The sequence below is a fragment of the Trachymyrmex cornetzi genome, unplaced genomic scaffold (genome assembly GCF_001594075.2).
Source record: "Trachymyrmex cornetzi isolate Tcor2-1 unplaced genomic scaffold, Tcor1.1 scaffold182, whole genome shotgun sequence".
NCBI classification, from domain to species: domain Eukaryota; kingdom Metazoa; phylum Arthropoda; class Insecta; order Hymenoptera; family Formicidae; genus Trachymyrmex; species Trachymyrmex cornetzi.
The window spans coordinates 119,712-145,643 of NW_017296441.1; the positions used below are offsets into that span (position 1 = coordinate 119,712).

General features: G+C 35.3%; 1 protein-coding gene across 26 annotated transcripts in view; it reads right to left on the bottom strand.

Annotated features, from left to right (window-relative positions):
• Positions 1-25,932, bottom strand: part of sls (sallimus) — a 94,513-nt gene that overhangs the window by 20,153 nt on the left and 48,428 nt on the right. For 12 of the 26 annotated variants that reach the window (XM_018504777.1, XM_018504775.1, XM_018504774.1 and 9 more), the window contains 7 exons: positions 12,365-25,768; positions 8,032-11,649; positions 7,719-7,744; positions 3,992-7,640; positions 803-3,517; positions 252-299; positions 47-163 (listed from right to left, as the gene is read on the bottom strand). In XM_018504777.1, coding sequence (XP_018360279.1) covers positions 47-163; positions 252-299; positions 803-3,517; positions 3,992-7,640; positions 7,719-7,744; positions 8,032-11,649; positions 12,365-25,768 — 23,577 coding nt within the window. Of the gene's footprint in view, positions 1-46; positions 164-251; positions 300-802; positions 3,518-3,991; positions 7,641-7,718; positions 7,745-8,031; positions 11,650-12,364; positions 25,769-25,932 lie in introns of those variants that run through there. The other 14 variants (XM_018504767.1, XM_018504766.1, XM_018504763.1 and 11 more) reach the window with 12 other exon arrangements.

Sequence of the window (25,932 nt, forward strand, 5' to 3'; positions counted from 1 at the left end):
GTGTGTGTGTGTGTGTGAGAAAATTTATGAAGAGTACAGATCTTACCAATAATATAAATTTTTTCCCCTTCTACTAAATTAATAGCTTCTTCTGTTTCAGCAATATAAGAACAAATTGAAAACATTGTATCACCTTCCCGAACAACATATTCAAGTTTCTCGACTGAAAGGCATTAACAAGTTATTTAAAATAGAATATAACAAAAAATATTATATTTTACATTAACGTAAATAGAATCATTAAAGCGAACCTTCTTCGGATATTTCCTCTTCTTTAGTAATACTGAGAGAAGCTTCTTCTGCAATATATATATATATATATATATTAATAATAAATATCAAAATAAAATGAACGAAACTTATAATTATAGTACAATCATAACATAGCGAAGAGTTTTTTAGGTGGATTCAGCTTTTATATAAGCAGAGAATCTGTTTGCTCATGAGTCTATACTATTTCGATCTGAATATGGGATCTTTTTATATTAATTATATAAATAAATCTTTAGTTATTGTATTAAAAGATATAATTAAAATATGTAAATACCGATATGCTTTTCATACGCAGCTTTCCATACGAAAAACTTGAGGATAATGGGCAAAAAAAATTTTTTAAAGAAAATACAGCAATTAGGCGAAGGAAAGGAAAAGCGAAGCACGAGAATAAAGCATATATACTCATTCTCACAAGGGTTAAAATAATTATTAAAGTACATTAATTATATTATTATAAGTGAAAGCATATTCTATTAATTTAATTGTAGATGTGCTAATAAAGCATGAATGTGTGCCATCTGCAAACCTTCTTCGAATGTGGAAATACGTTTCTTGCTTTTCAACTTCAGCGCCAAAGATTCGGTATCGGCTTCCTCGTATGAGTATTTTCTATCACGATTCAACTGCAATTTAACATCATCTTCAATTTCTTCTACAGTATATGGAGCTTTTTGTTTCTTTTTCTTTCGTCTTAGCGGTATATTCATTTCGTCGATATCAAGTTCTTCGATGCTATATTCTTCTTTCCCTTCTTCTTCCGATTCATTGATGACCTCTTCGATAATCGGACCAAAATTTTCGATTTCTTGAATGATTTTGATTGTTTCCTCTCCAGTCTCTTCAGAATATGTAAGCGGACGTCTTTTTGGTTTTAGACGCACTTTACCAGACATAGAAATATCTTCTTCTTCGTATGTATTTAACGAGATTTTAAATTCTTGTTCTACATCTTCTTTTCTTTTTGTAGAACGTGGTCTAAATGTTACATTCTCAACATTAGTAACTTCTCTGATATCCGGCCTAGACTTTTTCTTTGGTCGTAATTTATGTAAAGTAACATCTTCATAAATTTCTTCAATTGGTTTCGGAGCTTTTTTCGGTGGTTTACGTTTCAAAGTAAATTCTTCAATTACTTCTTCAGGTTGTTCTACAATCTCGATTTTCCGAATAGTTAATTCCTCTGTAATTACATCTTTAATTTCTGGTACTGGTTCTTTTTCCCTTAATAATATATCTGCAGATGTTTCTGCAATTTCTTCTTCTACTTTCTTATCTTTTACAGATTTCACAATGGTTACTTCCGACATTTCTTCCGTTTCGAACATCTTCTTTCTTGACTTAGGTTTTAAAGTAATTTCTTCAACTACATCTTCTTTTTTTTCTTCGACAATTGGTTTTTTAATTATCACTTCGTCGGCGACTTCTTCTTTGAGAGATTTTTCTTTTGGTTTTTTAAATATTACTTTTTCAAAGATTTCTTCCGGCATTTGCTCTTTCTCTTTGGAAACGGGTTTCTTTACAGTTATTTCAGCAGCAGGTTCCTCTGTAACGGGCTTTTTCTTAGATTTCTTTTTCAACGTAATTTCTTCGGTGACTTCTTTTACATCTTCTTTTCTTTCTTCGCCAACCAGTTTCTTAATCGTCACTTCATCTACGATTTCTTCCTTGAGAATTTCTTGTTTTGGCTTCTTTAGTACAACTTTTTCAGAAATTTCTTCCGGCATTTGCTCTACCTCTTTTGAAACGAGCTTCTTTACAGTTACCTCAGCAGCAAGTTCCTCTGTAACGGCCTTTTTCTTTGGTTTCTTTTTCAACGTAACTTCTTCGATGATTTCTTTTACATCTTCTTTTCTTTCTTCGACAACTGGTATTTTAATCGTCACTTCATCTGTGATTTCTTCCTTGAGAATTTCTTGTTTTGGTTTCTTTAGTACCACTTTTTCAGAGATTTCTTCCGGTATTTGCTCTTCCTCTTTTGGAACGGGTTTCTTTACAGTTATTTCAGCAGCAGGTTCCTTTGTAACGGGTTTTTTCTTTGGTTTCTTTTTTAACGTAACTTCTTCGGTGATTTCTTTTACATCTTCTTTTCTTTCTTCGACAACCGGTTTCTTAATCGTCATTTCATCTGCGATTTCTTCCTTGAGAATTTCTTGTTTTGGTTTCTTTAGTACCACTTTTTCAGAGATTTCTTCCGGCACTTGCTCTTCCTCCTTTGGAACGGGTTTCTTTATAGTTATTTCAGCAGCAAGTTCCTCTGTAACGGGCTTTTTCTTTGGTTTCTTTTTCAACGTAACTTCTTCGGTAATTTCTTTCACATCTTCTATTCTTTCTTCGACAACCGGTTTCTTAATTGTCACTTCATCTGCGATTTCTTCCTTGAGAATTTCTTGTTTTGGTTTCTTTAGTACTACTTTTTCAGAGATTTCTTCCGGCACTTGCTCTTCCTCCTTTGGAACGGGTTTCTTTACAGTTATTTCAGCAGCAAGTTCCTCTGTAATGGGCTTTTTCTTTGGTTTCTTTTTCAACGTAACTTCTTCGGTGATTTCTTTCACATCTTCTTTTCTTTCTTCGACAACCGGTTTCTTAATTGTCACTTCATCTGTGGTTTCTTCCTTGAGAATTTCTTGTTTTGGTTTCTTTAGTACCACTTTTTCAGACATTTCTTCTGGTATTTGCTCTTCCTCTTTTGGAACGGGTTTCTTTACATTTATTTCTGCAGCAGGTTCCTCTGTAACGGGCTTTTTCTTTGATTTCTTTTTCAAAGTAACTTCTTCGGTGATTTCTTTCATATCTTCTTTTCTTTCTTCGACAACCGGTTTCTTAATTGTCATTTCATCTGCGATTTCTTCCTTGAGAATTTCTGGTTTTGGTTTCTTTAGTACAACTTTTTCAGAAATTTCTTCTGGCATTTGCTCTACCTCTTTTGAAACGTGCTTCTTTACAGTTATCTCAGCAGCATGTTCCTCTGTAACGGGCTTTTTCTTTGATTTCTTTTTCAACGTAACTTCTTCGGTGATTTCTTTCACATCTTCTTTTCTTTCTTCGACAACCGGTTTCTTAATCGTCATTTCATCTGCGATTTCTTCTTTGGGAATTTCTTGTTTTGATTCCTTTAGCACTACTTTTTCAGAGATTTCTTCCGGCACTTGCACTTCCTCCTTTGGAACGGGTTTCTGTACAGTTATTTCTGCAGCAGATTCCTCTGTAACGGGTTTTTTCTTTGGTTTCTTTTTCAACGTAACTTCTTGGGTGATTTCTTTTACATCTTCTTGTCTTTCTTCGACAACTGATTTCTTAATCGTCACTTTATCTGAGATTTCTACCTTGAGAATTTCTTGTTTTGGTTTCTTTAGTACCACTTTTTCAGAGATTTCTTCCGGTATTTGCTCTTCCTCTTTTGAAACGGGTTTCTTTACAGTTATTTCAGCAGCAGGTTCCTCTGTAACGGGCTTTTTCTTTGGTTTCTTTTTCAACGTAACTTCTTGGGTGATTTCTTTTACATCTTCTTTTCTTTCTTCGTCAACTGGTTTCTTAATCGTCATTTCATATGCGATTTCTTCTTTGGAAATTTCTTGTTTTGATTCCTTTAGCACTACTTTTTCAGAGATTTCTTCCGGTACTTGCTCTTCCTCCTTTGGAACGGGTTTCTTTACAATTATTTCTGCAGCAGATTCCTGTGTAACGGGCTTTTCCTTTAGTTTCTTTTTAAATCTAACTTCCTCAATTTCTTCTTTTCTTTTTTCAGTAATTAATTTTTCAATCGTTACTTCATTAGCGACTTCTTCCTTGACAGATTCTTCTTTTGGTTTCTTTAGTACTATTTTTTCAAAGATTTCTTCCGGCATTTGTTCTTCTTTTGCACCGGGTTCTTTTACAGTTATTTCAGCAGCAAGATCATCGGTTATGGATTTTTTCTTTGGTTTTTTCTTTACTGTAATTTCTTCAGTGATTTCTTTGGCATCTTCTTTCTTCTCCTTGGTAATCGGTTTTGTAATTGATACTTCAGCTTCTATTTTGTCTTCAACAAACTGCTTTGGTGTTTTTAGTAACACTTCTTGAGAAATATCTAATTCACTTTGCTTTTCTTTCGGTTCTGACTTCTTTCTTTTTATAATTAATTCTTCTGTTGGTATCTTTTGCTTTTCTTCAGGAATATTTTTTAACATAGTATCTTCACTACTGTCCTGTGATTTTATTTCTTTCTCTTTGATCTTTTTCTGTTTTTTCTTCTGTTTTACTGTAACGTCATCAATAATGTCTTTGGGCGTTGTTGGTATAATGTCTTTTTCCTTAGTTGGCTGTTCTTCTATGCTTTCTTCTTCGGGTTTATTTTTTGTCCAGCCTTTTAAAGTTATTGTTTCAGGTTCATCTTCTGGTTTTTCTGAAGTTGGTATTCGAAAATTGATCTGGGGTTCTTCTTCAGGTTCCTGTGGCTTTGGTATACCCTTTATTAAAGGAATTTGCTCCTTATCTTGTTCAGGTTTTTTTCTCTTAAATGGTTTATATGACTTCGAATCAGGTTCAGTTTCTGGTTTCTTGGTTATTTCGAATTCTTCAGATATATATTTTTCAATTTTTGGCTTATCAAATTTTATTGGTTTGAATTCATCAGATGTGAATGTTTCTTTAGATTGTTGTTCTTTTTCCAGTGGTGTATCATCTATGGATTCTTTTATTTTAGGTGTTTCTTTATTTTCTGTTACTTGATCTGGTTTCTTTATCGGTATTTTCTTTAGTTTGATCTCTTCCGGTATAATTTTATCTTCTTGTTTTATTTCACCTTTTCCAATAATGAACTTTTGTGGTTCTTCGAACGTTTTCTGCGACTTCTTGGGTGTACGTTCATAAATAGATTTATCTTCTGTTTGTTCTAAAGGAACTTTTTTTAGTTCTTCAAACTTTTTATCTAATTTTTCTAATTCAATCAAATCTTTCTCGAAGACTTTAGGTTTTTTGTATTTCTTCTTTATAATTTGTAATGCTTCTTCTGTATTTCTAGATAAAATACCAGCTTGTATTGGATTTTCTTCTATATACATAACCTTTGGTATTTGTAATTGTGCCGGATAGTCATCAATAAATGTAATTCTACTTCGTAACATGATTTTAGGAAATGTTGGTTCAATTATTTCTCTTTTCTTAACAATTGGCACTTTTTTCAATTTAATTGTGCCAAATTGGACTGTTTCTTGCATTGGTTCAATATATTTTAATTTTGAAGGTTTGATTTCTTTTCTTTCAATTTTCTGTGGAACTAATTTTTGCACAGATTCAGGCAATATTTTCTTTTCTTTTTTCTTTTTTATTGGCTCCCATTGAATTTTTTCAGGCATTGGCTCTAATACAGGTTTTTCATACTCAGGTTCTATCCATTCCTCTATATCATCTTTCTTAATGATTTTTTTCTTCTTTTTCTTTATAACTTTCTTTTCTTTTATTTTCTCGATGGGTTTAAGCTCCATTGGTTTTTCTTCTGCAGTAGACGTAATTTCTTCTTTTGGTTTTTCAAATTCCTTTATTTTTTCGGTGTGTATTGTTTTTACTTGCTTCAATTCATCCTCGGGTTTTTTCTCCTTTAAAGAATCTTCCATTTTAACTTCGGGAATTATTTCTGTTACTTCTCCTGTAGTTTCTAGTGCACCTTTCTCTATTTTTATTTGTTCTAATTTAGGTTGGCTAGATATTACTTTTTCTACTATTTCTTCTTCCTGTTTTTTTTCTGGAATGACCTCTTCTTTTTCGATAGGAACTAATTCTTTCTCTTTTTCTTCTTTAATGTCAGTCTTCCTAGGTTTTGCTTTTTTCTTTTTTGTTACTTCACCATCTGCTACAGCTAGATCAACTTTGGTAATTTCAATAATTTCTATTGGTGTAACACTTGGTTCTGCTTCCTCTTCGGCAAACGCTTTTTCCATAATGAATTCTTCAGGTACTATTTCTGTTGTTACTTCTGAAATTTCAACACTTTCTTGTAAAAGTACATCCTTTTTAGCCTTTTCCTTCTTAGGCTTTTTCATTTTTATGTCCTCTACTGCTTCCTCTGGTCGGTCTTCCTTCACTTCTATAGCTGATTTTACACTATCATCTATCTTTTCTAGCGTAATTTGCTCTTTTTGTGTTTTATTTTTATCAATTTCATTGGTTGTAATTTTAGAAATAATTTCCGTAGTTTCTATTTCCTTATTTGCAATTATTATTTCTTCCGCTTTTTCTTGTGTTGGGTTTTCTAATGTAATATCTTCAACAATTTCTTCTTTAACTTGTTTACTTGCATGCATTGGTTTAACTCTTTTCGGTGCTTTCTTTACAGTAACTTCTTTTATATCAACTTGTGGTCCCTCTTCTTTCACTGGCAGTATCATTTCTTTCACTGGTTTTATCATTTCAAGAAGATCCTCAGTAGAAGTGTCCGGAATTGCCTCAGTAACTTGGATTCCTTCTTTTGTTATAATAGTCAATTTTATTTCTTCTTCTTTTGGTTTTTTGTCCAATATTTCTTTAGTAACTTCGATAGTAATTTGTACCTGCACAGGAATCGTGTTTGTTTCTTCCCGTAAAATTGTCTTTAATGGGCTTTCTTCTTTTTTAATTTCATATACCGCAGCTTCTCTTGGTATAGCTTCAACTTCTGTGAATTTAGTAACGGAGGATTCAGTTAAGATTTGCACAACTTCGATACTCTCTCTAGGAGTGAATACAGTTTGAGCTTGTTCCATCTCTGGTTTATCTAAAACAATTTCTTCAACAATTTCTTGTAGCACATTATCTTCATGAGATTTTCCCTTTTTTCTCTTTATTTTCTTTTCTATCGGTGTTTCGATAAGTTCGACTATTTGTTCTTTAGCAATTATTTGAGTATCTTCAATTGGTTTCTGATCAATTTTCTCCTCAGGTACTTTAACAATTGATTGTTGTGTATCTATTTCTGTAACTGTAATAGTTTCTTTTCTGTCTTCCACGATAGTTTTAGCCTTTTCTTTCTTTGGCATTTCCGTTCGGATTTCTTCTACGGCTTGCTCAAGAACGTCAACAGTATCTATTATATGTTCCTTTTTCTTAATTATTTTTTTGGATGGCATTTCAACCATTTCCTCTGATTTTATTTCCTCGATTACCTTAACACGTTCATCCTTTTTCTTTGGTACTTTTTTTGTCTTAATGTCTTTCTGTATCGGTTTTTCAATACTCTTGTTCTCTTCTGTGATAAATATTTTCTCTTTTTCTATTGGTGCTTCCTTGAGATCTATTTTTATAATTTCTACCGATTCTTCTTTATGTATAAGGAGTTGAGCTTTTTGAAACTCTATTTCTTTTGTTACAACTTCTATAATTTCTTCAGGTATTTCGTAAATTGATTCTTCTTCCTGTAAAAATATGGTGAGAATATGAAATATATTATAATATACTAAATAGAGCACGTTTTTGTATTCTTTCTAGCTTACCTGATACAGCCCTTCTTCTCTGGTACCTAAAAAACAAAGATAAGAAATCAGATTAAAAAAAAGATTACTAAAAATTTTCTTAACTGATAATTGTGTTTTAATAATTGTGTTTTAATAAGTGATTTAATAATATTAATATCATGTATAATATTAGTATTATCAGAGAATAATCGATAGTTGTTTTATCTTTCCTTTCTTTCAATTTTAATGAGATCTATGTTCATTGTGTATATAAAATGAATTGCAGAGGAGAGATGTATGTTTTAGTAGGACATAAGAATTAGTAAACGCTAAAAGTAAAAACCAAACTTACCTTCCAAAGTCTTTTTACTGATTTTAGATTTTATCATTTCATCGTATTTAATGTGTATTTCAGGTGTAATGTCTGCGTGAAGATTTGTAACTTTTGCCTCTTGTTTCTCTTTGTCCTCATTACTTATAATTATTCCTTTGGTACTTCCTTGTTTAGTAATTTTCTTTTTAACCTTCTTTGATTTTTCTTCTTTTATTAGCTTTTCAATTAATGTATCTGTTTTTATATTTTCTTCTTCAATTTTGACGAAATCAGGATGTAAAGGTAATAAAGTTTCTTCAACAATTTCTTCGATTGGGCTAACCGTAATTGATGTTACGGGCAACTTACCATTTTCTTCCACAGTTACTTCTTCAGTCACTTGTTGTTCCTGTCCTTTATGTTTAATAATTTGCTTTTTAGTGATTTTTTTCGGTTTTTTCTTTCCAACGACTATTTCAGTTGCTTTTGTTTCCTCCTTTACATCCTCTTTTTCACAAGGTTTTACAAATTCGGGATGAGATAGTGGAAGAACAGTTTCTTCAACGATTTCTTCTAATGGACCTTCTGTAACTATTGTTATAAGTAATTGTCCTTGTTCCTCTACAGTTGTTTCTTGTGTCACTTGCTGTTTCTGTCCTTTCTGTTTAATAATTTTCTTTGTAGTAATCTTTTTCGGTTTTTCACCCTCAATTATTTCCTCAGTTATTGTTACTTGCTCCCTTATGTCTTCTTCTTCAAAGGACTTAGCGAATTTGAATTGTGGCATAGAATATTTAGTTTTCTCAACGATTTCTTCTAATGGACCTTCTGTAATTATTGTTACGGGTAACTGTCCTTGTTCCTCTACAGTTGTTTCTTGTGTCACTTGCTGTTTCTGTCCTTTACGCTCAATAATTTTCTTCGTAGTTATCTTTCTCGGTTTTTCACCCTCAATTATTTCCTCAGTTACTCGCTCCCTTATGTCTTCTTCTTCAAAGGGCTTATCGAATTTGAGTTGTAACAGAGGAAATACAGTTTCTTCAACAACTTCTTCTACTGGACTTTCTATAATTGTTGTTACAGGTAGTTGACCCTTTTCCTCTATTGTTATCTCTTCTGTCATTTGCTGTTTCTGTCCTTTACGTTTAATAATTTCCTTCGTAGTTATCTTTTGCGGTTTTTCATCCTCAATTATTTCCTCAGTTACTGTTACTTGCTCCTTTATGTCTTCTTCTTCAAAGGGCTTATTGAATTCGGATTGTGATAGAGGAAGTATAGTTTCTTCAACAAATTCTTGTACTGGACTTTCCATAACTGTTGTTACAGGTAGTTGACCCTTTTCCTCTATGATTGTCTCTTCTGTCACTTGCTGTTTTTGTCCTTTACGTTTAATAATTTTCTTCATAGTTATCTTTTTCGGTTTTTTACCCTCAATTATTTCCTTAGTTATTGTTACTTGCTTCCTTATTTCTTCCTCTTCATTGCGCTTAGCAAATTCGGATTGTGGTAGAGAAAGTATAGTTTCTTCAATGATTTCGTCTACCGGACTTTCCACGACTGTTACAGGTAGTTGTTCCTGTTCCTGTATAGTTGTTTCTTCTGTCATCTGTTGCTTTTGTCCTTTGTGTTTAATAATTTTCTTTTTAGTGATTTTTTTTAGCTTCTTTCCTTCGATTGCTTCTTCAATCACTTGCTTCCGTATTTCCTCTTCTTCAAGGGGTTTGGCGAATTCAAGTTGAGGGGGAGAAAGTACAATTTCTTCTACTGTACCTTCCGTAACTATTGTTATAGGTAGTTGTCTCTGTTCTTCTATAGTTGTTTCTTCCGTCTCCTGTTTCTTTTGTCCTTTATGTTTAATTATTTTGTGTTTAGTGATTCTTTTCGGTTTCTTTTCTTCGATTACTTCTTTAGTTACAGTTGCGTGCTCCTTGTTTTCCTCCTCTTCAAGAGGCTTAGCGAATTCAGGTTGTAGTGGAGGAAGTATGATTTCTGCGACGAATTCTTTTACCGTACCTTCCGTAATTGTTGTTACAGGTAGTTGTCCCTTTTCCTCTATTGTTGTCTCTTCTGTCACTTGTTGTTTCTGTCCTTTACGTTTAATAACTTTCTTTTTAGTGATTTTTTTTGGTTTTTTCCCTTCAATTAATTCTTCAATCACTATAACTTGCTCCGTCTCTCTTATTTCCTCCTCTTCAAGGAGCTTTGCATATTCAGTCTGTGGCAAAAGGAATACAGTTTCTTCAGTAATCTCTTGTGGACCTTCAATAATTGTTGTTACAGGTAGTTGTTTCTTTGAATCTATTATTATCTCTTCTGTTACCTGTTGTTCCTGCCCTTTAATAATTTCATTTTTAGAAGTCTTTTTTGATTTTTCTTCCTTGATTATTTCCTCAGTTATTGTTACTTGCTTCCTCATTTCCTCTTCAAAGGCGAATTTGAGTTGTGGTACAGGAAGTACGGTTTCTTCGACGATTTCTTCTACTGGACCTTCCGTATCTGTAGTAATAGGTAGTTTCTTTTCCTTTAGCGTTGTCTCTTCCGTCACCTGCTCTTTCTGTCTTCCGCGTTTAATTATTTTGTTTTTAGTGGTCTTTTTCGGTTTTATTCCTTCGATTACTTCTTCAGTCACTGTTATTTGCTCCCTTGTTTCTTCAACGGGTTTGATGAATTCCACATGTGATATAGGAAGAATAATCTCTTCGATGATTTCCTCCATTGGTCCCTCTATAACTGTAGTTACAGGTAATCGTCCTTCTTCTTCTACAGTTATTTCTTCGATCATTTGCTGTCTCTGTCCTTTACGTTTGATAACTTTCTTTTTAATTATTTTCTGGGGTTTCTTCTCCTCCATTATTTCAGTTACTGTTACTTCCTCTTTTACCTCTTCCTTTTCAAGGGGTTCTGTGAATTCAGAAGATAATAATGAAAGAACAGATTCTTGAATGACTTCTTCTACTGGACCTTCTATAATTGTTGTTACAGGTATTTGTCCTTTTTCTTCTATTGTTGTTTCTTCTGTTACCTGCTGTTTCTTTCCTTTACGTTTAATGATTTTCTTTTTAATTATCTTTTTCGGTTTCTTTCCTTCGATTACCTCTTCAGTCACTGTCACTTGTTTCCTTATTTCCTCCTGTTCAAAGGGTTTGACGAATTTAGAATGTGGTACAGGAGAAACGATTTTTTCTTTTCGTTTATCTATAGGTGTACTTATTAATAATTGTTTTTCTTCTATAACTGTTATATCTCCATTGTTTTGTTTTACTACCGTTTTTATTTCTTCTTGATTTTGAGTTGTTTCTTCTACTTCTTCAATTTTTGTTGGTACTATTTCTTCTATTTCTATTTGTCCTGTTACTTCTTCGATATGCATAAATTGTTTTTTTGGTATGGATGGTACTTGTGGTTTTATGTCTTCTATTTCTTCTTCAATTACTACAACTTTTTCTTCTGATTTAGTTTTTGGTTTCTTTTTACGAATTGTAGTTTTCTTGGTTTTAATCGCTGCCATTTCATTTTCTTTAGTGTCGGTTTTAAATTTTGTGGTATATTCTTCAATTACTTCAGTATCAGATTCATTTGTTGGTTGTTTTGTTTCGTGTATTGTGGTGTGTTGTGTGACTGTGATATGATGTTGTTGCTCTGATGCTTCTGTAGTTTCTGAAATGTACACAGAAAAAGTGTGGTATATGATTAAATTGTTGTATGTAAAATGTTTTGTTGGTCTGTCGGCATTATTTAAATTGTGATGTTGTATTAGTATTTATAATATTTCACAACGTATTAGACGCAAGTAATGGCTGCGTTCAGCGGACTCAACAGTTGAGTGAGCCATCGCTGTTATTGGTACATTCTTTTAGATTATCCAATCAGCATTTTAAATCTGGAAGAATACATCAATAGCAGCGAGTGTTTACTTAACTATTGAGTCCACTGAACGCAGCCAATGCATTGACAAATTTTTTATTATAACTTATTACTCAAATGATGGATATTATATGAAGCATGGTGAAATCAGCTGCTAGTTGATTAGTATATAAGGTAAGTGTTCTTATTTAAATTTCAGTAAATTATAACTCTGTATTATTAGTTCTGTACTTACCGAGGTAATCTATAACAAAATCGTAATGTTAAATCGAACATTAGTTTGTTAAATATTTGCATTAAATGCCAAAGATTCCTGATTTGTGTGTTTTGATTACATTCCTCTTTTTAACTCTTTTATTAATATAAACTAACATACTTATATAATTTATCTGTTTGACTTATTAAATGTTACGATCATTGTGTTTAATCGAATCGAATTTTTTCAAATGTCGCGTGTGAATTATCAACGCAATCTATCGTGTTATCTTTCTATACGTATAATACTTACCTAAAATTTTTTCTAAGTAGTCGGCTTCAAAAGATGAGCTTGCTATTTTTGGTACTATTGGAATTACGGGTTCAGACAGATTTGATTCAATTTCAGTAATGTGTTGCAATTCAGTAACAATTATACTTTGCTTTTCATCTTTTACGTCATGAGCTGTTTTACTATCTGGTTTTGGAACACTGAATTCCGATACTACATTTTCCGGATGAATTTCAGTTTTTAGAGCAACTTTTCGTTCAATTATATCCGCTTGCGCGATTTCTTCCTTAGCGAGACCTTTGACGACTTCTTTTGCTTCTTTCTCCGTAGGAGTTATTTGGATAACTTCAACACCTTCAGAAATGCGAAATGAAACTTCGGCTGAAGTACTTGCTACCACTTTTTCAACAATAATAGAACGTTCACTTTCATGAGGAATCGTTTCTATTTGTTGTACACTCTCAAATGGTATTTGTTCTGCTGTTATTTTCTTTACATCAGGTTTAACGAATTCCATCATTTCTTTCGTTGATGATGACGTAATCACATGAGATTTTTCAGCAACTGCCATGCTTAACATGCTTTGATCGGCTATTTGTTTAATTATTTCTTCCAAATTTTTTACGTCTTCTTTTATTTCTTTCTCCGTAGCGATTACTTGGATAACTTCGACTCCTTCGGAAAGGCGGAATGACACATCAGCTGTTGCGTTTGTCATTCCTTCATCAGGAACAAGTAAACGTTCGCTTTCATGAGAAATTGGTTCAATTTGTTGTATGCCCTCAAATGGTATTTGTTCTGGAATGATTTTCTTTTCTTCAGGCTTGGCAGACATTATAATTTCCTCTGTTTCTGATGACGTAATTACTTGAGATTTTTGAGCAACGGGCATACTTAGCATGCTTTGTTCGGCTACTTGTTTAGTTGTTTCTTCTACACTTTTTACAACATCTTTTGTTTCCTTCTCCGTAGCGGTTACTTGGATAACTTTGACGCCTTCAGAAACGCGGAATGAAACATCGGCCTTTGTACTTGGCGTTTTCTGATCGAGGAGAAGCAAACTTTCTCTTTCATGAAGAATTGATTCGGTTTGTAGTACACTCTCGAACGGTATTTGTTCTGGAATGATTTTCTTTTCCTCAGGCTTGGCAGACACTATAATTTCCTTTGTTTCTGATGATGTAATTACTTGAGATTTTTGAGCAACGGGCATACTTAACATGCTCTGTTCGGCTACTTGTTCAGTTGCTTCTTCTACACTTTTAGTAAAATCCTTCGTTTCCTCCTCCGTAGCAGTTACTTGGATAACTTTAACGCCTTCAGAAACGCGGAATGAAATATCGGCCTTTGTACTTGACGTTTTCTGATCGGGGAGAAGCAAACTTTCTCTTTCATGAAGAATTGATTCGGTTTGTAGTATACTCTCAAACGGTATTTGTTCTGGAATAATTTTCTTTACTTCAGGCTTTGAAGATTCTCTAATTTCCTCTGTTGTTGATGACGGAACCACTTGGGTTTTTTCAGCAACGGATATACTCAACATGCTTTGCTCGGCTACTTGTTTAGTTGCTTCCTCCACACTTTTTACAACTTCTTTTGTTTCATCCTCCATAGCGGTTACTTGGATAACTTCGACTCCTTCGGAAACACGGAATGAAACATCAGCTTTTGTAATTGGTGTTTTCTTATCGAAAAGAAGCAAACGTTCACTTTCGTGAGGAATTGATTCGATTTGTTGTATACTTTTTAACGGTATTTGTTCTGGAATAATTTTCTTCACTTCGGGCTTGGAAGATTCTGTAATTTCCTCTGTTGTTGATGACGTAAAAACTTCAGTTTTTTCAGCAACAGAAATACTTGACATGCTTTGATCGGCTACTCGTTTGTTTGGTTCTTCCATACTTTTTATATCTTCCTTTGTTTCTTCCTCCGCAGCTGTTACTTGAATAACTTCAACACCTTCGGAAACACGGAACGAAATATCAGCTTTTGTAATTGGTGTCTTCTTATCGGGGAGAAGCAAACGTTCGATTTCATGAGGAATTGCTTCGGTTTGTTGTATACCTTCGAATAGCATTTGTTCTGGGACAATTTTCTTTATTTCAGGCTTGGAAGATTCTATAATTTCCTCTGTTGTTGATGACGGAACCACTTGGATTTTTTCAGCAACGGACATACTTAACAAGCTCTGCTCGGCTACTTGTTTAGTTGCTTCTTCCACACTTTTTGCAAATTCTTTTATTTCCTCCTCCGTGGATGTTACTTGAATAACTTCGACGCCTTCGGAAACACGGAATAAAACCTCGGCCTTTGTACTTGGCGTTTTCTTATCGGGGAGAAGCAAATTTTCTCTTTCATGAGGAATTGATTCGATTTGTTGTATACTTTCAAACGGTATTCGTTCAGGTATTATCTTCTTTATCTCTGGCTTAGCAGGCTCCATCATCTCTTCTGTTGTTGATGATGTAACTACTTGAGATTGTTCTACGACGAGCATACCTAACATACTCTGATCAGCTATTTGTTTAGTTGTTTCTTCTTTTACAACTTCTTTTATTTCCTTTTCTGTAGCGGTTATTTGTATAACTTTGATGCCTTCGGAAATGCGGAATGTAACATCGGCCGTTGCGATTGATGTTTCTCTATCCGGAAGAAGCGAGCGTTCTCTTTCATGAGGAATTGATTCAATTTGTTGTATACTCTCAAATGGTATCTGCTCCGGAATTATTCTTTTCGTTTCAGGCTTAATAGATTCTATCATCTCTTCTGTTGTTGATGATACAGTCATTTGAGATTTTTGAGCAACGGGCATACTGAGCATGCTATGTTCGGCGACTTGTTTAACTGTTTCTTCCAAGCCTTTTACGATTTCTTTAGTTTCCTTCTCCGTAGTGATTACTTGGGTAACTTCGACTCCTTCAGACACTCGGAATGAAACGTCAGCCTTTATACTAGGTGTCTTCTCGTCAGGGAGAAGCAAATGTTCCCTTTCATTAGCAATTGCTTCAATCTGTTGTATGCTCTCGAATGGTATTTCCTGTGGAATGACTTTCTTTTCCTCAGGTTTGGAAAATTCTTTAATTTCCTGTATTGTCGACGACGCTATTACTTGAGTTTTTTCAGCAACAGGCATGCTTAACATGCTCTGTTCGGCTACTTGTTTAGTTGCTTCTTCTACACTTTTAGTAACATCTTTCGTTTCCTCCTCCGTAGCGGTTACTTGAATAACATTGACGCCTTCAGAAACGCGGAATGAAACATCGGCCTTTGTACTTGGCGTTTTCTGATCGGGGAGAAGCAAACTTTCTCTTTCATGAAGAATTGATTCGGTTTGTAGTATACTCTCAAACGGTATTTGTTCTGGAATAATTTTCTTTACATCAGGCTTTGAAGATTCTCTAATTTCCTCCGTTGTCGATGATGTAACCACTTGGGTTTTTTCAGCAACGGACATGCTTAATATGCCTTGCTCCGCTATTTGTTTAGTTACTTCTTTCACACTTTTTACAACTTCTTTTGTTTCCTCCTCTGTAGCAGTTACTTGAATAACTTCGACACTTTCGGAAACACGGAATGAGACATCAGCCTTTGTACTTGGTGTCTTCTTATCAGGGACAAGTGTATGTTCACTTTCATGAGGGATTGACTCGGTTTGTTGTATGCTTTCAAACGGTATTTGTTCCGGTATTATTGTCTTTATTTCAGGTTTACCAAATTCTATAATTTCTTTTGTTGTTGACGACGCAATTACTTGCGACTGTTCTGCAACGCGTATACCCAGTATATTTTGCTCTGCTGTCTGTTTAATTGCTTCTTTTTCTTTTTTTACTATTTCTTTTGTTTCTTTTTCAGTAGCTGTTACTTGAATAACTTCGACTCCTTCGGAAACGCGGAATGAAATGTCAGCCATTGTAGTTGGTACTTTCTTATCTAGGAGAAGTGAACGTTCACTTTCATGAGGAATTGATTCAATCAGTTGTACACTTTCAAATGGTATTTGTTCTGGTATTATTCTCTTTATCTCAGGTTTTGTAGATTCTACCATCTCTTTTGTTGTTGATGAAGTAATAGTTTGAGATTGTTCTGCAACACGCATAATCGGTATGGTTTGTTCAGCTATCTGTTTCGTTGCTTTTTCAAAACTTTCTATGATATTTTTCGTTTCCTTTTCCGTAGTAGTTACCTGAATAACTTCGATGCCTTCAGAAACGCGGAATGTAATATCGGCCGTTGCAGTGGCTGTATCTTTTTCAGAAACAATCGAACTTTCTCTTTCATGAGAAATCGATTCAGTTTGTTGTATACTCTCAAACGGTATTTGTTCTGGTATTAATTTCTTTATTTCCGGCTTAACGGATTCAATCATGTTCTCTGTTGTTGACGATGCAATTACTTGTGACTGTTCTGCAACGCCCATGCTTAACATGCTCTGCTCGGCTATTTGTTGATTTGCTTCTTCCAAACTTTTTATTACTTCTTTTGCTTCTTTCTCCGTAGCAGTTACTTGGAAAACTTCGACGCCTTCGGAAACGCGGAATAAAATATCGGCTTTTTTACTTGGTGTTTTCTTATCAGGAAGAAGCGAATGCTCGCTTTCGTGAGAAATTGATTCAATTTGCTGTATGCTTATATACGGTATTTGTTCGGGTATTATTTTCTTTATCTCTGGCTTAATAAATGTCATCATCTCTTCTGTTGTTGACAATGTAATCACCTGAGTATTTTCTGCAACGTGAATGCTCTGCATTCTTTGCTCAGCTGTCTGTTTAGCTGCTTCTTCCAGGTTTTTGACAACTTCCTTTGTTTCCTTCTCTGTTGCGGTTATTTGAATAATTTCGACACCTTCAGAAACGCCGAATGAAACTTCGGCTGTGGTACTTGGTGTCTTTTTATCGGGAAGAAATGAACTTTCGCTTTCATGAATAATTGACTCAATTTGTTGTATACTCTCAAATGGTATTTGTTCTGGTGTTAGTTTTTTTATCAAAGGTTTAGCTAACTCTGCCATCTCCTCCGTTGTCAACGACGAAAATACTTGTGACTTCTCGGCAACGCGCATGCCTAGCATAGTTTTTTCGGCTATTTGTTTAGTTGGTTCATCTGGTGTAAGTAATTCTTTTTCTGCTTCATTATAAGATACTTCAAAGATCGACAATGGCATTAGTTCTTCTAAGTTTGGTTTACCTGTATGTTCTTCGGGAACTTGTGATCTTGCAAGCTCTTCAACGTTACTCACTGTCAAAACTTCTGACATCTCCGCGACTTCTATGCTGGGTAGTTTTGGAAGAGCTTTTTGCTGTTTTGGAATCTCTGGTCTCGGTAATTCTTGTTCTGTGTCCGTAGAAATTACCTCAGACACAGTAACAGAACTCATTTGTTCAATGCTTGGCTTTCCTTTTTGATTATTTATTTCCTTCAATTCGGGTATTTGTTCTACAGTTGCAGCGGTTATAATTTCGATTTTCTGAGCTATTTCTCTACCTAAGAAACATGGTATAGCTGTTTTCTCCTCTAATTTTTCTAGACTTGACAGTTGTGCTTCTGTCTCTGTAGATATTACTTGAGAAACCAAAAGTGAGGAAAGTTTGTCTAATTGTGGTTTACCTTTCTGTTTTGTTGGACTTTTAGGTCTTGAAAGTTCTTCAGCATTTGTGACAGTAAGCACCTGAGAAGTCTCGGCAATTTCTCTACCAGACATCGTAGGCACCGCAGTGAGTCTATTAGGTGCAATGGAACTCTCGAAAGTTTCTTCGGTTTCATGAGATAATATTTGAGATATAGTCAAGGACAATAATTCTTCTACTTGTACTTTCCCTTCGCGTTCGTCAGGTGATATCTGATTTGAAAGTTCTTCTGTGCTCATCATCGTTAAAACTTGACTAGTTTCAGCTACATCTCTACCAGATAAATTAGTTTGCGCCATTTTTTCCATAGGTATTTCCGGACTAGGCATTAGAGCTTCCGCTTCACTGGATACAATTTGCGTTATACTTAAGGATAATAATTCTTCGAGATTTGGTTTTCCCTTTTGTATTTCGGGCTTTTGAAGTTTAACAAATTTATTTAGACTTAACGCAGTCGTTATTTCTGTAGTTTCTGCTATGTCTCTGCCATATAAACTTGTTTGCGCCGTTTTCTCAGTTGGTATGTTGGGGCTATCAAGAACATTTTCAGTTTCTTGAGATTCTGTTTGTGAAACTATTAATGGCATGAATTCTTCGAGACTGGGTTTACCTTTCTGTTTTTCGGTTTCTTTTTTAGGAATGAGTTCTTCGGCATTAGTCATTGTTAAAACTAGTGTTGTTTCCGCGATATCTCTACCTAACATATTTGGTTGTGCTGTTTTCCCCGCAGGAAGCTTAGCGCTAATTAATGTTTCTTCGGCCTCATTAGAAATTACTTGTGAAATAGTCAGTGGAATTAATTCATTGATTTGTTGATTGCCTTTCTGTTCCTCAGGTCCTCCTATAGCAAGTTCATTGGTCTCGGATAATGTTGTTACTTCAATTGTTTCAGCGACTTCTCTACCAGAAATATTGAAATCAGCCTTGCTATCTTTTGGAATAACTTTACTAGCTAAAAGATTTTCAACTTCATTGGAAATAATTTCGGAAACAGTTAAGGATGACAATTCTTCGAGTCCTGGTTTACCTCTTTGTTTATATAATTTAGTAGATTTTGCAAAATCTTCGGTTGTATTTGCTGTTACTATTTGAAAAATTTCCGCGGTTTCTCTGCCTGTCAACTTTAATTGTGCCTGATGTTGTTTTGGTGTAACGGCTTCAGGTAAGATATCTTCGATTTCATTAGAAGCTGTCTCAGTAATTACAACCGTCGTAAGACTTTCGAATTGTGGTTTGCCTTTCTGCCCTTCGGGTTGGAATTTGCACTCAAAGATGTCTTCTCTTTCGGCTGGTGTTGTTTCTGACTTTACTATTGATTCCACCGTGGTCTGAATCATAGTCGCTTGAGAGGAAAGTGGTTTTTCTTCTCGAAGCTCTCGAGTATTTTGTATACTTTCTACGAAAGAACCTTCAATAGTTTGGAATAAATCGATATCTGATGTAGCTTTGACTTCAGTTCGCTTTGAAACAATATTCAACATCCCTTCCTTGTCTTCGATAATTGTTTGTGAAATCTGTAATGGCTTTATCTCCGTTATATCAATATTCGCTTTTTGTGACGCAGGTTTGAAAAGATCATCGAAAGTCTTCTCGCTTTCTTCAACAATATTCTCGTTAACAATAATGCTTTCAAACGTGTCTTGAACTGATGTGGCAATTTGAGGTGTTGAATTATAATTTGAAGGTTGTTCAGATACGTCTACTCGCGATTCTACCATTGTGGTCTCTATCATATCGTGCTCAGTAACAATAGTATCGACAGCTGTTCGCGATATTTCATGTCTCTTCTCTTCCAATGATGCTTCGACTTCGGCAGATGTTATCTCCGTAATAAATACACCATGGCCTTCTTCGAATGTTGGCATAGCTATACTGAATATTATCTTCGGATACTTATCGAAAGTACATTCGCTTTCCGCACTTGGAACTTCATGAACTATGATAGGTTGAAATGTGTCTTGTTTTATGTGAGCTTCGGCTTGTATCTTTTCGAAAGGTTTAATCGGTCCAGTATTTTGCTCGATAAATATTTGAGCTTTTTGGGCAATATCCATACCAAGTTTTGCTAATTTTACTCTTGCCATACTCTCTTCATATTTCGGAACAGTCATCGTTTCTTCTTTGTCTTGTGTTAAGATATGATCTACGGTAATACTTTTCCCTTCGATGAAGCTAATCTCGGCACTACGCTTATCGGGTTTGAATTTATCAGTGAATATTGCACCTTGCTCTTGAGGAACCATTTCGCTGACGTCAATACCTTCCAAAGTAGATTGTGTTTTATGTGCTTCGCATACAATCGGTTTCATTGCTGAAGGTAATTCTCCGAGTTCTTCGCGTAAATTTATTTCCGTTCGTTCAGCTACTTCTTTACCTTCCATTAAAAGATTTGCCGCTTCAAGACGAAGTTTCTTTGTAGTAAATTCCTTTTCAATGTTTTGAGCATTAATAGATTCTGTAATGGCAACAAATCTATTTTCATCTAAAATAACATGCGCTTTTGTTTTTGTTAATGGCGTTTTCTGAATCCTATCTATTTCTTTCTCCACTAAGGTTTGTTCGGAGAATTGTACTGTCTCAAACGGTTTTTGACCAATTAGCGCGGTTACTTTTGTTGGTACTATAATTTCGTTCATTTCACCTGTACTTAAACTGGTAATTATTTCAGATCTCTCAGCGACTTCGTGACCAGGAACAATAACCGAGAGTGCCAAGCGAGATTTATCTTCCTGTAATGTTTCAAGGGGAGCTTCTTTGTCAGCTATTTTAATTTCCGTAACAGAGGTAACGCGCTTACCTTCTTCGACAGATAATTCTATTTTGTGTATTTCTGGCGTGAATTTGTCTTTGAAGGGTTTCTCTTGATCTTGAATCATGTCTTCAGTTACTAAAAGACTTTGATATACCTCATGTGTAGGTGATACGATTTTAACGTCTGGTTTTTTAATGTTTACTTTTCCTACAGAATGTTCAATAGCTACCGCGGTCGTTTCTGCTATACTGTGAGTAGCATCGATATCGAATGAAGCAGCGTGTTGACGCGGTTGTTCCTCGACGATATATGTCGATTCTTTATCTGCTGATGTTATATGTTTTATACTCGCGATGACTTTACCTTCTTCCATAGCAATGTTTACAATTTTATTTTCCGGCGTTAATGCTGGCGTAAATTGTTCTTCTCCTTCTTGAATAACAAGTTGTGATTCTACTAGTGGATTAAACACTATATGATCTGGAATTGCGACGGCAACCTGTGGCGCTTCGCCAGTAACAATTTCACCAGTGCTAAAATTAGCAATTTGTATTGTTATTTCGGCGACGCCATGAGTTCCGATTAGAGCTTTCTCTGCTGTTTTTGTTTTTGGTATTTCCTTCGGCTTATATTCTGTTTCTTTATCCTCTGAAATTACCGAAGATACCTGTACACTTTGTTCCGTTATCATGGAAAGATCAGCTTCAACCATCGATGGTATTTTATCTTTTTTGAGTATGGTCTCCATTTCCGTTGGTTGAGTTTCTATTGCTACTATTGCCTCTAACGGAATATTCGAGAATATGGCTGAAATAGAAGTCGGTTTTGTCTCTATCAATTCTCCAGCGCTAGAATTTGGAGTGATTTCACTCTTCTCAGCAATAATATGTCCGGCAAATTGAATCTCAGCTTTTTTCTCTGTTGGTTTTTCGGGAATTTGAAGAATATCTTCCTTTTCGCCTAAAATCTCAGTAGACATAGTAGCACTGATAATCTCATCGACGGATATTCGAGCAGTGTCGGTTTTGGTTTGTTTATCTTGAAATTCTATTTCTGTTTCTGTTGCAATAGTTTCGCTTTGAATAATACTCTCAAACGGCAAACGTTCCTCTTTTGCTGCTGCTGTCTCTGGTGTTTTCACATTGAGGTCTCCTGGATAAATGGCTAGTGTAATCTCAGTAAGTTCAGCTATTTTATGAGCGTCAAAGCTGGTGTTAATTTTTTCACCTGGAATATCCGGTTTCTTCAAATATTCTCGCTCCTTATCAGATGTAATTGTTTCAGTCACTGTTATGCTTGTTTCTTCTTCGAACGATATATCCACTCTCTTTTTATCTGGTTTGACGAAATCAAGCATACGCTGTTCTAAGTCACCGGTTGACATTTCGGATGTAACGATACTATGATGAGTTATATGCTCGGTCATAGCCATTGCGGAAATCGTTTCTTCGCGCATTAATTCACTAATGTTGTCAGTTGCGGTTATTTCAGTCGCTTCTGCCACGGTATAAGTAGGAATATCGAAAGTAGCAGATTTTGATTGTGGTTTTTCCATTTCTGCAAACACGCTTTCTTTGTCACCCGTTGTTACAGAAGAAACAACAAGAACTTCACCCATTACAAATTTAAAATTAGCTTTTTTCTCTGGTACCAACATATGAGGAAAAGGCTTTTCAGTTTCTCTTGTTTGCACTTCTTCAGCAACGACTGTTTCAAATGGTAATAATGTCGCTTTAGGACGTGCATCTTGGATAGGTTTGGTAGATAATTCAATTGGAACGACGCCACTAACAATTTCAAATGTCGAGGCTATATTTTGTGTTACTACGTCTATTGTAGCTTCGGCTGTTTTTGGCGTCTGTTTTTCACCAAGTATATCTTCTTTGTCTTCAGGATGCGTAATTTCAATTGTCAGACTTTCTCCTTCTTGAAAAGTAATACCAACCTTTTTAATATTAGGTTTTACATCCGTTTCTAAAGGAGATTCTTTCTCAGATACTGATATTTCCATTTGTTGTACAACATCTAGTCCGCTCTGCAATTGATTGACACTTTCTTGATGTGGTTTTTCTTCTTTCAATGCACTTATATTGCTCGCAAGAATCATCTCCTGTGTTTCAGCTATTTCATGGCCCTCGGTTATGTCTAACACAACTCTTTGTTCGTCTGGTAACTTTTTCATTAATAATTCTTCCTCCTTCAATACGGTAGTTACTTCAGTGACGGTCAAATTTTCAGATTGAGCGCATACTTGAAGTGCGGCGTTTTGTTTAACAAGACTCGCATCCTCATCCCTGATTCGTTCTGCTTCGCCGACATTTGTTTCTGTTACTATCAATTCTTCCAGAGCTTCTTGTTGTATTATTGCTTTACCTGATTTTGGTAGATCACTGCTTATTTTTCCAGCACTTTGTTCCACTAAGATCTCTGCCTTTGACGCGATGGTGTGACCAGTTATGGACGACTCAACCGTATGAGTCTGTGGTCCAGTATCTGGCGTGTAAATATTTTCGAGATCATGTGGAATTATTTCTAGAACGCTGGCGCCAGGCCTCGTATCCGTGAGTTTAATGTTCACCATCTTTTCCTTGGGTTTTATGTCTGTTTTATAAACATCTTCCTTTTCTGCGGTTTCTTGCATAACGATACTGATAGTTTCTATAGGAATATGAGATGGATATGCTTTTCCACTCACAGGTTTGTCTACCGCTAGGTACTCTTCGGTCGGCGATTCTATCTTTACTTGTTCGTATATAGGAGCCACTTGCGTCATATATTCAGTATTTGCAAACGCACTTTTAACATCGGTTGTATCAAGATATTCAGTTTCTTTTTCATCCGCTACAATCATTGTAGTGTGCAAGCTCTCAATCTGATTCATTGAAATAACGGCGATCATTGTTTCAGGAGTCTTATCTTTCCTCGTCGGAGCTACATCTTCTGCTGCAACAGTCTCATCAATAATTATTTCTTGAAGACTGACTGTTTCGATTTGAGCTGTAGCAGTTGATACGGCTTCTTTCATGACTTTACCTAAATTATTTTCAGGTTGGATTTCCTGAACTTCAAGCGAGATCATTGGATGAGTAGGTACCGTTTTTCCGCGATGTGATTCAGGCATTTCAAAAATTTTCAATTCGGCTTCTTTTTCTCCAAAAGTTGTTTGCGATATTTCAATACCTCTGATTGCATCGTAGATCGTCTCGATCGTATGGATTTCCGGTTTAGTATCTTCCTTCATGCCAGTCTCTCGATCATGAATAAGCGTTTCAAGGACAGTTTTTGCTTCGGTTAATTGAATGGATACAACACCGCTCTCTGTAACATACTTGAGTATATCTTTCAAATCCGCGGGATAGTCTGCGGTTTGAACTTGAGATATCAATATGTGTTCCTCCGGTCTGACTGATGTTTCCGCCAATACTTCGAACGGTTTCTCATTGACACTATAAGTTCCTTCAGATTCTTGAACAATTGTGTCTGTTACAGAACCAATCTCCAATGGGGAAATCGATGTAACGGCTAATTTAGTAGTAGGCTTTTCTTCAGGATGATAATCTTGTTCTTTTTCAGATGTCATCGTTTCCACCGTCACAGCTGACATAATTTCAACGACATTCAAGTCAGCTGTGATTTGTTTACTATCTTCGATTGTCAAATTATCTTCTTTTTGTTGAGTATCGATCATTGATATCGTGATTCCTTCCAAAAGAGTGATATTTGGAGTAACTTCGAAAGAATCCACTTTACGCTCGGGAATATATTCGCCTTCACGCTCCTGTACGAGATCATGACGAATAATAGCCGTTTCATTTCCATAGGAAATTTCAATTTGAGCCGTTTGACTCGGTGGTAATCTACCTGGAATGTATGCTCCTTCTTTTTCGGGTGCATTCATCTCTTCGGTAACGCGTTGTCGTTGCGAAATTATCGATTTGGTAGCGACTTCAGTAGGTACTATTAACTCCGGATAATATTTTCCTGGTTTATCCTCAGAATGAATTTCTTCTACTATCAACGGTTCTATTGCATTGATGTTAACTCGAGGTTTTGTAAGTACCGTTTTCGTAGGTTCCAATTTATTTTCAACCAAACCTTCTTGTATTTCATAAACCGAAAGTGATATTTGTGGTAAGACAATGTCTCCTGCTTTAACGCTTAAAGGTGTTATAAAATCTTCGGTCGGTATTTCGCTTTGATTAACTATGGTCTCTCTAATAGTTGTAGCTTCTTGCACAGTGACCTGCACATCCGCTTTTCGACTTGTTTCTGGTGTGATCAAAGTTAGATTTGACACACTTTCATCGTGAGTCAGTGTTTCGCTGATGAGAAGACTTTCTTTCGTTATTACAGAAGGTGTAGCTTCATAAGAAGTAGTTTTGAAAGATCCAAAAAATTCATCAGTAGATATATGTGCAGTAGTTTCCATGGTAGAATATGGTTCTATCGATGAGATTGATATTGACGCTTTATGTTCGATAGGTTTGGTACTTGCTACTTGATCAATTTCTTTTTCGTGTACTGATGTCATTTGTTCCATTAGCGCGATAACAGTGTCTAATGTGAATTTAGCTTTCTCTGATTCGGGTTTGCCAGGTGCTTGTTCGATTGTATGATCTAATGGTATTACTTGATTTCGTTGACTAGATACATTTAAAACCATAGACGGCAGTAATTGATCTTTTGTTACTTCAAATTCTTCTATCTCTTCCAGTTGTATCTCATTTCTACCGATGTTTGATCTTTTTGGTATTAATGTCTTTCTAATTTTTTTAATAGTTTCTTCTTCCTCTTCTATGTTTATTTGTTTTTCTATTTCTTTTTGTTTTTGTTTGCGAATCAATCTGCCCTTTGAATCTCGTTCGAGTTCAATAATCTCTTCTTCGATTTCTTCCTTTTTTCTTTCTTTATCAATCTCCTCGACTTCCTCGATTTTTATAGATTGAACCCCCTCTTCCCTATCTTGTGTTGTTTCTTCAATTTGATCCCTTGGTTTTTTATCTTTGCGTTTGCGCAATGTTGTGTGTGCCTGCCGTGTGTCCTCGTATTCTGTGGAAAGTATGTGAGAATTTTGTGTCAGACGTGAGTGTTGCGTGATGTCTTTATTTTCTTGCGTTCACACACACACACACGCGCACGCGCACGCACTCACGCACATACTTTATATCTTGCATACTTTATTCCATGACTATAGAGCGTGTATTTGATTACGA